General features: G+C 45.7%; 1 protein-coding gene across 1 annotated transcript in view; it reads left to right on the top strand.

Annotated features, from left to right (window-relative positions):
- The first annotated feature begins 333 nt into the window (after positions 1 to 333).
- Positions 334 to 14147, top strand: part of LOC106566212 (dedicator of cytokinesis protein 3) — a 401791-nt gene continuing 387977 nt past the window's right edge. The window contains exon 1 of the mRNA XM_045691962.2: positions 334 to 1062. Coding sequence (XP_045547918.2) covers positions 1026 to 1062 — 37 coding nt within the window. The 5' untranslated portion in view covers positions 334 to 1025. The remainder of the gene's footprint in view (positions 1063 to 14147) is intronic.

The raw sequence follows: 14147 nt of genomic DNA on the forward strand, positions 1-14147 counted from the left end.
TGTGATTGATTTAACGGTTTCGCTGTTTTCCATAAAACCCTGTTGCTTTCTAACTGTTACTGAGTGTGTGTGTGTGTAAGGAAGACAAATGGACTCATTTGTAAAGACAACAACTTGGACAGCATCAGCTGGCACCTCTTTCTCTCTCTCTCTCTCTCTCTCACACACACACACAAACACAGATCAGAGAGAGACAAAACAGCACCACATAACACATCCCAAACCAAAGCTCATTATAGGAACTAAAGCCAGGAGAGGAGAGAGATCTAGGTTAAGATATGCCAACTGTCTCTATGCCCCATCTGTGTCCCATCAAAGGATGAACTATTTGGCAATTTGCGTTATGTGGATAGGCTAAAAGATGGCGCAGCGGTGACTGCATTGAGTATCCCGTTCACACACTCCAGTTACATCGTAAACAACTGGACATCTCTCTCTCTCTCTCTCTCTCTCTCTCTCTCTCAGTGCTGTTGCGACATTCACTCTCCGTGGTCTTTACATGGTCGACTTGTTATTCCATAGCGATATAGGACCGTTTTAAATCAATTTATCCGACTCAAAAACGAGTTTGGGATCGACAGATAGAAAATTCGCCTGCTGTGCTGTGTTTCTGTGTACCGGAGGTTTGAAATAAATGAATACAGAAGGTGTTTCTCTCCATCCTGGCAGTGGACCGCGGGAGATGCTGCGGCTGCATTGATAAGAGTTGGGAGAAGGGATCCGCACAGAAGTGACAGCCTCAGCCGGATAGGATGACAACCTAACACTTCCTGCGATAGACTGAGTCAACCTTGTCGGATGACAGCAAGATGCACTGACTGACTGACGACCGGACCAGAAAAAAATGCGTAGATTGAGAGGCGAAATATGAACGTACATTCCACTTTGGTTTTCTTTTATTTGCAGGCGTTGAGACGCAGTGATATATTTCCGTGGATCTGAGCGGTTTATGCAACTTTTCCCGGTTCTTTTTCCCATGATAACGGCGAACCCGTGCTTGGTTTACCTGGAATTTCACCAGGATCATGTGGACCCCGACGGAAGAGGAGAAAATCGGAGTTGGTGAGTTTATTAAATTCAGTTTATTGTTTTAACCTAAATAATATACCCTTTATTTAGGCCTATGTCTGTCTGTCTCTATTCAACGAGTCTGTCCCTCACGGTTCAATACTGGAATAGAACAGTTTATGTCCCTATATGTTCAGGTCTTGGTGGGAGCACTGAACCCAGCCAGCAGCCAAACACGTGTTGACATTTCTGCACATTTTCTTTTCCAAACTGTCACGTTATCTCGCGTCTAGAAGACATTGGACAACATTGTAGCCCTAGGCTATTCCTGCTTCTTTTTATCAACGACCTAAAAAAAAACGTTGGAAGGACTTCGTGATGTCACTGTTTTAATCGAAGAAGTCAAAGCTACTGCTTCCATCTCCAACAGAGGGCGTTGGGAAAGTACCTTTACAACAGGTGCGCTGCTCAGTTCCATGAATAGGAGAGATAGAGAAATGCCTATTCTATTCTATTCTATTCTATTCTATGGTACACATATTTCTGGAGGAGCCAGTGACCAACCAGCTGACAGTAGGCTATTAATGCTGAGTTACTGACATAAAATCACTGTTAGAATATGGTTGAAGAGTGGACATGGAACAGCCAGACCTCCATGTATCATTAAGTGACAGACAGTGGTTTCTACTCTGTGTCTCAAAGCCATTGAGAGCAGGGGAAGGAAAGGAAATACTGTTTTGCTGACAACAGGCTGTTTAGCAAGTCCAATTCATCGCAGCAGAGTAACACTCTGGAATAGCGGGAAATTGGAGTTAAATAGGAAGCTTCTTAACCACATTTTATTTCTACACAGACCAACACAACTTTAAAAAAAAGCAGAAACGACCCCAAAACAACCCACATCTTTCATAGGAACGAAGATAGGTTTATGGGAAAACCAAGCCTGAGAGAGAGAGAGACTCATGGATGCTCTCCAAAGGGACTATGAGAGATTGTGGCTGAGCATTGAAAACAGCTATTCAGCTTGGCCACCTAATAAATGGCTCTTTGTAAGGGAATGGATTCAGTCTGAAAGCACTTCCAGGCCCCGGGCCCTTCAGCCAGGCAGCCCAGCACACACTGAGTTCTCACCAACCAGTCAAAGACATGCCCTGCATCACACTCGGAGTGAAAGACAGAGAGGAAAGTTGTAGTTACATTGGTTACTCTAACCATAGGCTCAGCAAACTACAGTTCAAATAGTCCTGTTGTGCAGTTTACAATGTAAATAAACCAGCACTCTTTGATTGCAAAATAAAGTATTCTATTCTATTGAATTTATATTTTATGATCACTCTCTTTAATATAAGCCTGAAGGCCTGTCTACATGTGTGGAAATTGACATTGTGACTGGCCAATACCGTACCCTATTGCCTCCAGGGAGTTAATGCTTCCCCTCTAATCACTTCAGACAGTAAAGAGTTAACACACAGATAACTGGTATGTCCTCATTTAATCAGTATTGGGGGACTGGAGGGTTATGGAGGGTTTTCCTACATTACTGAGTCTAAAGGGAGTCTGCATAACCAACCCTGTTTCATGGGTGTGTGTGTGTGTGTGTGTGTGTGTGTGTGTGTGTGTGTGTGTGTGTGTGTGTGTGTGTGTGTGTGTGTGTGTGTGTGTGTGTGTGTGTGTGTGTGTGCGCGCTCCCAGACAGGTGCAGTGGTCTAAGGCACTGCATCTCAGTGCTGGAGGTGTCACTACAGACACCCTGGTTCGAATCCAGGCTGTATCACAACCGGTCGTGATTGGGCGTCCCATAGGGGCTTGTGCGCAATTGGCCCAACGTCGTCCGGGTTTGGCCGGTGTAGGCCGTCATTGTAAATAAGAATTTGTTCTTTACTGACTTACCTAGTTAAATACATAAATACAAATGTACATATAACTACTGTATAAATGCATCTGGCTTTGATATAAGTGTGTGTTTTGGGGGGAGGGGGAGTACGTGTGTGTGGAGAGGGTGGAACAGAATAAAGGTATGAAGAGGGTGGATAAAGGTATGAAGAGGGTGGATAAAGGTATGAAGAGGGTGGATAAAGGTATGAAGAGGGTGGATAAAGGTATGAAGAGGGTGGATAAAGGTATGAAGAGGGTGGATAAAGGTATGAAGAGGGTGGATAAAGGTATGAAGAGGGTGGATAAAGGTATGAAGAGGCTGGATAAAGGTATGAAGAGGGTGGATAAAGGTATGAAGAGGGTGGATAAAGGTATGAAGAGGGTGGATAAAGGTATGAAGAGGGTGGATAAAGGTATGAAGAGGGTGGATAAAGGTATGAAGAGGGTGGATAAAGGTATGAAGAGGGTGGATAAAGGTATGAAGAGGGTGGATAAAGGTATGAAGAGGGTGGATAAAGGTATGAAGAGGGTGGATAAAGGTATGAAGAGGGTGGATAAAGGTATGAAGCGGGTGGATAAAGGTATGAAGAGGCTGGATAAAGGTATGAAGAGGGTGGATAAAGGTATGAAGAGGGTGGATAAAGGTATGAAGAGGGTGGATAAAGGTATGAAGAGGGTGGATAAAGGTATGAAGAGGGTGGATAAAGGTATGAAGAGGGTGGATAAAGGTATGAAGAGGGTGGATAAAGGTATGAAGCGGGTGGATAAAGGTATGAAGCGGGTGGATAAAGGTATGAAGAGGGTGGATAAAGGTATGAAGAGGGTGGAACAGAATTAAGATGTGAAGAACGCTTTCCACAGAATCCCTATGTGGAAAGTGTTCTACATGGAACCCAAAAGTGTTCTAAATTGATGCCAAAAGGGGTTCTTCAAAGGGTCTCCCATATGGGGACGGCCGAAGAACCCTTTTTGGTTCTAGAGTGTAGGGATCAGCAGGCTGACGACTGGACAGCTCCGTTGTCATTATGAACCGAGTGATGTTTTCATTCCCTCACGGTGATGGCAGCTGGAGTCTCAGGTCTGTTATGGTTTTGGCAGAGAGCTGGCAGAGGGCACGCACGCACACACACACTCATAACATACAAAGCCAGATGCATTTACCCAGAAGGCATAGTAAGCCTTGTTCAGTTCCAGTAGAATGGCATATTTTCTGCTAATTATTGCTTGGTATTGTTATTTGCTCAACCAAGCATGACCAGGCTGGCTGTATGAGCTGTCTAACCCAGGGCACTTCCTCTCTGTGTGTGTGTGTGTGTGTGTGTGTGTGTGTGTGTGTGTGTGTGTGTGTGTGTGTGTGTGTGTGTGTGTGTGTGTGTGTGTGTGTGTGTGTGTGTGTGTGTGTGCGTGCGTGCGTGCGTGCGTGCGTGCGTGCGTGCGTGCGTGCGTGCGTGCGTGCGTGCGTGCGTGCGTGCGTGCGTGCGTGCGTGCGTGCGTGCGTGCGTGCGTGCGTGCGTGCGTGCGTGCGTGCGTGCGTGCGTGCGTGCGTGCGTGCGTGCGTGCGTGCGTGCGTGCGTGCGTGCGTGCGTGCGTGCGTGCGTGCGTGCGTGCGTGCGTGCGTGCGTGCGTGCGTGCGTGCGTGCGTGCGTGCGTGCGTGCGTGCGTGCGTGCGTGCGTGCGTGCGTGCGTGCGTGCGTGCGTGCGTGCGTGCGTGCGTGCGTGCGTGCGTGCGTGCGTGCGTGCGTGCGTGCGTGCGTGCGTGCGTGCGTGCGTGCGTGCGTGCGTGCGTGCGTGCGTGCGTGCGTGCGTGCGTGCGTGCGTGCGTGCGTGCGTGCGTGCGTGCGTGCGTGCGTGCGTGCGTGCGTGCGTGCGTGCGTGCGTGCGTGCGTGCGTGCGTGCGTGCGTGCGTGCGTGCGTGCGTGCGTGCGTGCGTGCGTGCGTGCGTGCGTGCGTGCGTGCGTGCGTGCGTGCGTGCGTGCGTGCGTGCAGTTTCCACTGTGGAAATGCCTCTGGTTTCTCTGGTTCCATGATGCCCCTACACCTATGTGTCATGTAATGTCTTGTGAAAGCTTGGTTTTCCCCTTGATAAGGGCATACTGTATTCCCTCTAAGTCATTAGAAATGTGGCACAGCTGCTGTCTAAAAGCACAAGCCACTGCTGCTGCTATCCAGCACATTACTACACTACTACAGTACTACACTACAGTACTACACTACAGTACTACACTACAGTACTACACTACTACAGTACAACACTACAGTGCTACACTACAGTACTACACTACTACAGTACTACACTACAGTGCTACACTACACTACTACAGTACAACACTACAGTACTACACTACAGTACTACACTACTACAGTACTACACTACTACAGTACTACACTATAGTACTACACTACAGTACTACACTACTACAGTACAACACTACAGTACTACACTACAGTACTACACTACAGTACAACACTACAGTACTACACTACTACAGTACTACCCTACAGTACTACAGTACTACACTACATTACTACACTACAATACTACAGTACTACAGTACAACACTACAGTACTACACTACTACAGTACAACACTACAGTACTACACTACAGTACTACACTACATAACTACACTACAATACTACAGTACTACAGTACAACACTACAGTACTACACTACATTACTACAGTACGACACTACAGTACTGCACTACTACATGACTACACTACAGTACTACACTACTACAGTACTACAGTACTACACTACAGTACAACACTACAGTACTACACTACTACAGTACTACACTACAGTACTACACTACATTACTACACTACAGTACTACACTACTACAGTACAACACTACAGTACTACACTACTACACTACAGTACTACAATGCAGTACAACATTACAGTACTACACTACATTACTACATTATAGTTTTACACCAAAATACTACACCATAGTAGTACACTACACAACAGTATACCCCCTTTGGTCTAAACCTTCTCCACTATGCAATCTGGTTTCAGAGCTGGTCATGGGTGCACCTCAGCCACGCTCAAGGTCCTAAACGACATCATAACTGCCATCGATAAGAAACAATACTGTGCTGCTGTATTCATTGACCTGGCCAAGGCTTTCGACTCTGTCAATCACCACATTCTTATCGGCAGACTCAACAGCCTTGGTTTCTCAAATGATTGGCTCGCCTAGTTCACCAACTACTTCTCTGATAGAGTTCAATGTGTCAAATCAGAGGGCCTGTTGTCCGGACCTCTGGCAGTCTCTATGGGGGTGCCACAGGGTTCAATTCTTGGGCCAACTCTTTTCTCTGTATACATCAATGATGTCGCTCTTGCTGCTGGTGAGTCTCTGATCCACCTCTACGCAGACGACACCATTCTGTATACTTCTGGCCCTTTTTTGGACACTGTGTTAACAACCCTCCAGACAAGCTTCAATGCCATACAACTCTCCTTCCGTGGCCTCCAACTGCTCTTAAATACAAGTAAAACTAAATGCATGCTCTTCAACCGATCTCTGCCCGCACCTGCCCGCCCGTCCAGCATCACTACTCTGGACGGTTCTGACTTAGAATATGTGGACAACTACAAATACCTAGGTGTCTGGTTAGACTGTAAACTCTCCTTCCAGACTCACATCAAACATCTCCAATCCAAAGTTAAATCTAGAATTGGCTTCCTATTTTGCAACAAAGCCTCCTTCACTCATGCTGCCAAACATACCCTCGTAAAACTGACTATCCTACCGATCCTCGACTTCGGCGATGTCATTTACAAAATAGCCTCCAATACCCTACTCAACAAACTGGATGCAATCTATCACAGTGCCATCCGTTTTGTCACCAAAGCTTCATATACTACCCACCACTGCGACCTGTACGCTCTCGTTAGCTGGCCCTCACTTCATACTCGTCGCCAAACCCACTGGCTCCAGGTCATCTACAAGACCCTGCTAGGTAAAGTCCCGCCTTATCTCCGCTCAATGGTCACCATAGCAGCACCCACCCGTAGCACGCGCTCCAGCAGGTATATCTCTCTGGTCACCCCCAAAGCCAATTCCTCCGTTGGCCATCTCTCCTTCCAGTTCTCTGCTGCCAATGACTGGAACGAACTACAAAAATCTCTGAAACTGGAAACACTTATCTCCCTCACTAGCTTTAAGCACCAGCTGTCAGAGCAGCTCACAGATCACTGCACCTGTACATAGCCCATCTATAATTTAGCCCAAACAACTACCTCTTTCCCTACTGTATTTATTTATTTATTTATTTTGCTCCTTTGCACCCCATTATTTCTATTTCTACTTTGCACTTTCTTCTACTACAAATCTACCATTCCAGTGTTTTACTTGCTATATTGTATTTACTTTGCCACCATGGCCTTTTTTTGCCTTTACCTCCCTTATCTCACCTCATTTGCTCACATTGTATATAGACTTATTTTTCTACTGTATTATTGACTGTATGTTTGTTTTACTCCATGTGTAACTCTGTGTTGTTGTATGTTGTCGAACTACTTTGCTTTATCTTGGCCAGGTCGCAATTGTAAATTAGAATTTGTTCTCAACTTGCCTACCTGGTTAAACCCTTAGTGAAATAAAAAAATAAAAAAAACAACATACTGTAGCTACAGTACATTAGTGTTAGGTCAGGAGATTGAATCTGGAGAAAGTTCTGGTTTATGTTTCCTTTTAACACAGTTTTGATATCAAAAGGTAAAGAATGAAGGTGTGTGTGTCAGTAGCTGGAATCAGAGGGGTGATGCCTGAGGGCTGTCTGTGGTGAAGCCTGAGGGCTGTCTGTGGTGATGCCTGAGGTGTCGCCTGAGGGCTGTCTGTGGTGTCGCCTGAGGGCTGTCTGTGGTGATGCCTGAGGTGTCGCCTGAGGGCTGTCTGTGGTGACGCCTGAGGGCTGTCTGTGGTGACGCCTGAGGTGTCGCCTGAGGGCTATCTGTGGTGACGCCTGAGGGCTGTCTGTGGTGTCGCCTGAGGGCTGTCTGTGGTGACGCCTGAGGGCTGTCTGTGGTAACGTTCCTCTACTACTGTAAAGTACCTACAGTACATGTTGTGGATGTTTACAACATAGATATTCCTCTACTACTGTAAAGTACCTACAGTACATGTTGTGGATGTTCTCTACTGTAAAGTAAAGATACATAGTAGGCCAGTTACATGTTTGGTAGAGTTCAACCTTTTAGTTCTACAATGTATATAATTCATTCCAGTGGTGTAAAATGTACCCAATTGTCATACTTGAGTAAAAGTAAAGATACCTTTAATAGAAAATGACTCAAGTAAAAGTCAGCCAGTAATATATTACTTGAGAAAAAGTCTAAAAGTATTTGGTTTTAAATATACGTAAGTATCGAAAGTAAATGTAATGGCTAAAATATACTTAAGGATGGAAAGTAAATGTAATGGCTAAAATATACTTAAGGATGGAAAGTAAATGTAATGGCTAAAATATACTTAAGGATGGAAAGTAAATGTAATGGCTAAAATATACTTAAGGATGGAAAGTAAATGTAATGGCTAAAATATACTTAAGGATGGAAAGTAAATGTAATGGCTAAAATATACTTAAGGATCGAAAGTAAATGTAATGGCTAAAATATACTTAAGGATCGAAAGTAAATGTAATGGCTAAAATATACTTAAGGATCGAAAGTAAATGTAATGGCTAAAATATACTTAAGGATGGAAAGTAAAACTCCTTAAATTAAACAAACCAGTCGGCAACATTTTCTAGGTGTTCTTTATTAACGGATCGCCAGCGGCACAATCCAACACTCACACACGTTCTTTGTTTGATAATTATGTCTATTTATTTCTGTCTGTAACAAAGCCCTATTGTGGGGGAAAACTCATTTTGATTAGCTAAGCCTTGCTCCCCAGTGGGTGGGCCTGGCTCCCAAGTGGGTGGGCCTATGCCCTCCCAGGCCCACTCGTGGCTGCGCCCCTGCCCAGTTATATGAAATCCATAGGTTAAGGCTTGAATACATTTAAATTGACTGATTTCTTTTATATGAACTGTATCTCTGTAAAATCTTTGAAATTGTTGCATTTTGCGTTTATATTTGTAACGTGTACTCTCGGAATCGGGAACCAAGTACAGGGAGTGAATAATTTAATAAATAAACGAACATGGTACAAAACAAGAACCACGAGTAGTACAGACATGAAACAGAGTCAATAACGCCTGAGGAAAGAACCAAAGAGGGAGTGACAGATATCAGGGAGGAAATCAGGAAGGTCATGGAGTCCAGGTGAGTCTCATGAGGTGCAGGTGCGCGTAACGATGGTCTCAGGTAACCTGGCAACAATGAGCGCCAGAGAAGAGTAGCGTGAGTAGACGTGACAATATTTTTGTTCAGTATTATTCTATCGTCATCGTCTAGGTGAAGACAATCTCAGGGAGGGTGTGTGTGTTGTTGACAGCTATAACACACACAACACACACACACACACACACACACACACACACACACACACACACACACACACACACACACACACACACACACACACACACACACACACACACACACCTCTCTTCCCGACACTAGCTGCAAAGGCTCCTGACCTAATCCGTTAGTTTCTTCACGAGACGCCGCCCGGCGAATCCTACATTTTCCTCAAATATTAAAAAGAAGCAGCGCATCATATTTCTTTTGATATGTCTAGTGCAGCCTGCTGAAGAAAGGCTGATGCCCGGAGCTGGAGAGGAGCTAGTGAGGAGCTGGAGAGGGAGAGAGAGAGAGACTCTGTGAGAGCTGTACAAACAGTGTCCAACATTGGGAAAGAATGTTACAACAGGAAATTTAGCCCAGGCTTTGATGGTCTGAATCCCACGGGGAACCAGAGACTTTACGTTATCTTTTATCTTGGAGACGTTTTAGTTGTTCTTTCTCTGCCTGTCGGAAGTGTTTAACAGCCTACATCTCTCTGTGGCTTCTTCCATCCTGTCCAGGCCGGATACTTCAGGGGTCCCTCCTGTCCAGGCCTGATATTTGAGGTGGTCTCTCTCCTGTCCAGGCCTGATATTTGAGGTGGTCTCTCTCCTGTCCAGGCCTGATATTTCAGGGGGTCCCTCTCCTGTTCAGGCCTGATATTCGAGGGGGTCCCTCTCCTGGGAATAGCTGCCATTGCTCATTGTCTGATGGTCTTGCAGTCGTCTGGGAAAATAGTGTTTTTTTTAACATGTGAAGTTGTGGTAATGATTTTTGTGCGTTCCTGAATCCTGCCACACAATCAGCTAGTGTTGTTGAATGAGTGGATGGATGTGGGGGTTATCTTCAATACAAACCCAGGATGGGTCTAAAATGTCACCCTATTCCCTATATAGTGCACTACTGTTTGACCATATCCTTAGGGGCCCTGGTCAAAAGTATTGTGCTATATAGGGAATAGGGTGCCATTTTGGACTCAGCCCAGATGAAGAGCTTCTGACCATGGTGGCATTCTGATGGAGAGTTCCGTTGTTGTTATGGTGACACTTATGGAACCGAGCGGGGTGACGAGGTGCCTGCCTGCGGAACCCTGGCCCAGATGATCCGCCGTCGCCATAACAACCGACATCTAGCCAGCCAAAACTTCTCTGCTGCGTTCACATTGTGTAAGAAAGAAAGCCACTTTAAGAGGGAAAAAAAGTGAGAAAAACAACAAGTTTTCAAGGTTGTTGTGGTTGTTGTTGTTGTTGTGGTTGTTGTTGTTGTGGTTGTTGTTGTGGTTGTTGTTGTTGTTGTGGTTGTTGTGGTGGTTGTTGTTGTTGTTGTGGTTGTTGTTGTGGTTGTTGTTGTTGTGGTTGTGGTTGTTGTTGTGGTTGTTGTGGTGGTTGTTGTTGTTGTTGTTGTGGTTGTTGTTGTGGTTGTTGTTGTGGTTGTTGTTGTTGTGGTTGTAGTTGTTGTGGTTGTTGTTGTGGTTGTTGTGGTTGTTGTCGTTGTTGTTGTTGTTGTGGTTGTTGTTGTGGTTGATGTGTGGTGTCGTTGTTGTTGTGTGGTTGTGTTGTGGTGTGTGTGGTTGAGTGTGTTGTGGTTGATGTTGTGGTTGATGTTGTGGTTGATGTTGTGGTTGATGTTGTAGTTGTTGTGTGGTGATGTTGGTTGATGTTGTGGTTGATGTTGTGGTTGTTGTTGTGGTTGATGTTGTGGTTGATGTTGTGGTTGATGTTGTGGTTGATGTTGTGGTTGATGTGTGTTGGTTGATGTTGTGGTTGATGTTGTGGTTGATGTTGTGGTTGATGTTGTGGTTGTATGTTGTTGTTGTGGTTGATGTTGTGGTTGATGTTGTTGTTGATGTTGTGGTTGATGTTGTGGTTGATGTTGTGGTTGATGTTGTGGTTGATGTTGTGGTTGATGTTGTGGTTGTTGTTGTGGTTGTTGTTGTGGTTGATGTTGTTGTTATTGTTGTGGTTGATGTTGTTGTTGTTATCACAGGTAGCAAAAGACAGTGCCCACGTCGAACAAGCATATTTCTTGACTTGAGATCAAACGCTTTGGTTTATGGTGGATTTGATTCATTGTACAAAATCCCAATCTGATTTCCATATAAAGTATTATTATAGGCCTATCACAGGTGTTGTGGCCCCTGCAGAGAATAGGAGGACACAGAGAGGGTTGAGACTCTGAGTCTCATTTTAATGACGCTGTTGGAGGAACAACAATGCTGCTATTAAGAGATGCTTGTTAGAGGAAGGCTGCTCTGACTGGTCATTACATTATACCAGTTCACATGCAGCGTCTGTCTGTCTGTCTGTCTGTCTGTCTGTCTGTCTGTCTGTCTGTCTGTCTGTCTGTCTGTCTGTCTGTCTGTCTGTCTGTCTGTCTGTCTGTCTGTCTGTCTGTCTGTCTGTCTGTCTGTGGTTGATGTCCGTCCGTTCTCCGGCACCAGAATAGAGCTCAGTAGTCAGCTGTTCAATTGTTTCCTGAAATGCAACATGACCATGGGCCTCCCTGTCCCTCTCCACTGTCCCTCTCCACTGTCCCTCTCCACTGTCCCTCGCCACTGTCCCTCTCCACTGTCCCTCTCCACTGTCCCTCTCCACTGTCCCTCTCCACTGTCCCTCTCCACTGTCCCTGTCTGGCCTGCCTGTCCCCAGTCCCTGTCTGGCTATACACACTGGCCTTCCTGTCCCCAGTCCCTGTCTGGCTATACACACTGGCCTTCCTGTCCCCAGTCCCAGTCCCTGTCTGGCTATACACACTGGCCTTCCTCGTCCCCAGTCCCTGTCTGGCTATACACACTGGCCTTCCTGTCCCCAGTCCCCAGTCCCTGTCTGGCTATACACACTGGCCTTCCTGTCCCCAGTCCCTGTCTGGCTATACACACTGGCCTTCCTGTCCCCAGTCCCTGTCTGGCTATACACACTGGCCTTCCTCTCCCCAGTCCCTGTCTGGCTATACACACTGGCCTTCCTGTCCCCAGTCCCTGTCTGGCTATACACACTGGCCTTCCTGTCCCCAGTCCCTGTCTGGCTATACACACTGGCCTTCCTGTCCCCAGTCCCTGTCTGGCTATACACACTGGCCTTCCTGTCCCCAGTCCCTGTCTGCCTATTGACACACTGGCCTGCCTGTCCCCAGTCCCTGTCTGCCTATTGACCCTGGCCTGCCTGTCCCTAGTCCTTGTCTGCCTATTGACCCTGGCCTGCCTGTCCCCACTCCCTGTCTGCCTATTGACCCTGGCCTGCCTGTCCCTAGTCCCTGTCTGCCTATTGACCCTGGCCTGCCTGCCTGTCCCTAGTCCCTGTCTGCCTATTGACCCTGGCCTGCCTGTCCCCAGTCCCTGTCTGCCTATTCATCAGAACTAAAATACTTTTGCTAATGGCTGTGTTATGCCAGAGCCAGGTACTGTGATAATGCCTATGTATTCTGTTAGTGGCTGTGTATGCTAGGCCAGGTACTGTGATAATGCCTATGTCTTCTGTTAGTGGCTGTGTATGCTAGGCCAGGTACTGTGATAATGCCTATGTCTTCTGTTAGTGGCTGTGTATGCTAGGCCAGGTACTGTGATAATGCCTATGTCTTCTGTTAGTGGCTGTTTATGCTAGGCCAGGTACTGTGATAATGCCTATGTCTTCTGTTAGTGGCTGTTTATGCTAGGCCAGGTACTGTGATAATGCCTATGTCTTGTGTTAGTGGCTGTGTATGCTAGGCCAGGTACTGTGATAATGCCTATGTCTTGTGTTAGTGTGTGTTTGTGGAGTCCAAACAGAGGAACAGAGAATGTCTGTCTCATGGTTCAAATAACAGGGGGACTAGGGGGGGGGGGGACTAGGGGGGAGCTAGGTTCTCACATAACACGAATCAGAGTCCCCTATAACAAACATCAGGCTCCTCCCATAACAAAAAACAAACTCCTCCCATAAGAAAAATCAGTCTCCTCCCATAACAACAATCAGAGTTCTCCCATAACAACAATCAGAGTTCTCCCATAACAACAATCAGAGTTCTCCCATAACAACAATCAGAGTTCTCCCATAACAACAATCAGAATTCTCCCATAACAACAATCAGAATTCTCCCATAACAACAATCAGAGTTCTCCCATAACAACAATCAGAGTTCTCCCATAACAACAATCAGAGTTCTCCCATAACAACAATCAGAGGTCTCCCATAACAACAATCAGAGTTCTCCCACAACAACAATCAGAGTTCTCCCATAACAACAATCAGAGTTCTCCCATAACAACAATCAGAGTTCTCCCATAACAACAATCAGAGTTCTCCCATAACAACAATCAGAGTTCTCCCATAACAACAATCAGAGTTCTCCCACAACAACAATCAGAGTTCTCCCATAACAACAATCAGAGTTCTCCCTTAACAACAATCAGAATTCTCCCATAACAACAATCAGAATTCTCCCATAACAACAATCACAATTCTCCCATAACAGCAATCAGAGTTCTCCCATAACAGCAATCAGAATTCTCCCATAACAGCAATCAGAATTCTCCCATAACAACAATCAGAGTTCTCCCATAACAACAATCAGAGTTCTCCCATAACAACAATCAGAGTTCTCCCATAACAACAATCAGAGTTCTCCCTTAACAACAATCAGAATTCTCCCATAACAACAATCAGAGTTCTCCCATAACAACAATCAGAGTTCTCCCTTAACAACAATCAGAATTCTCCCATAACAACAATCAGAGTTCTCCCATAACAACAATCACAATTCTCCCATAACAACAATCAGAGTTCTCCCTTAACAACAATCAGAATTCTCCCATAACAACAATC

Source organism: Salmo salar, chromosome 12 (assembly GCF_965601325.2).
Source record: "Salmo salar chromosome 12, fSalSal1, whole genome shotgun sequence".
In the NCBI taxonomy this organism is placed as follows: Eukaryota; Metazoa; Chordata; class Actinopteri; order Salmoniformes; family Salmonidae; genus Salmo; species Salmo salar.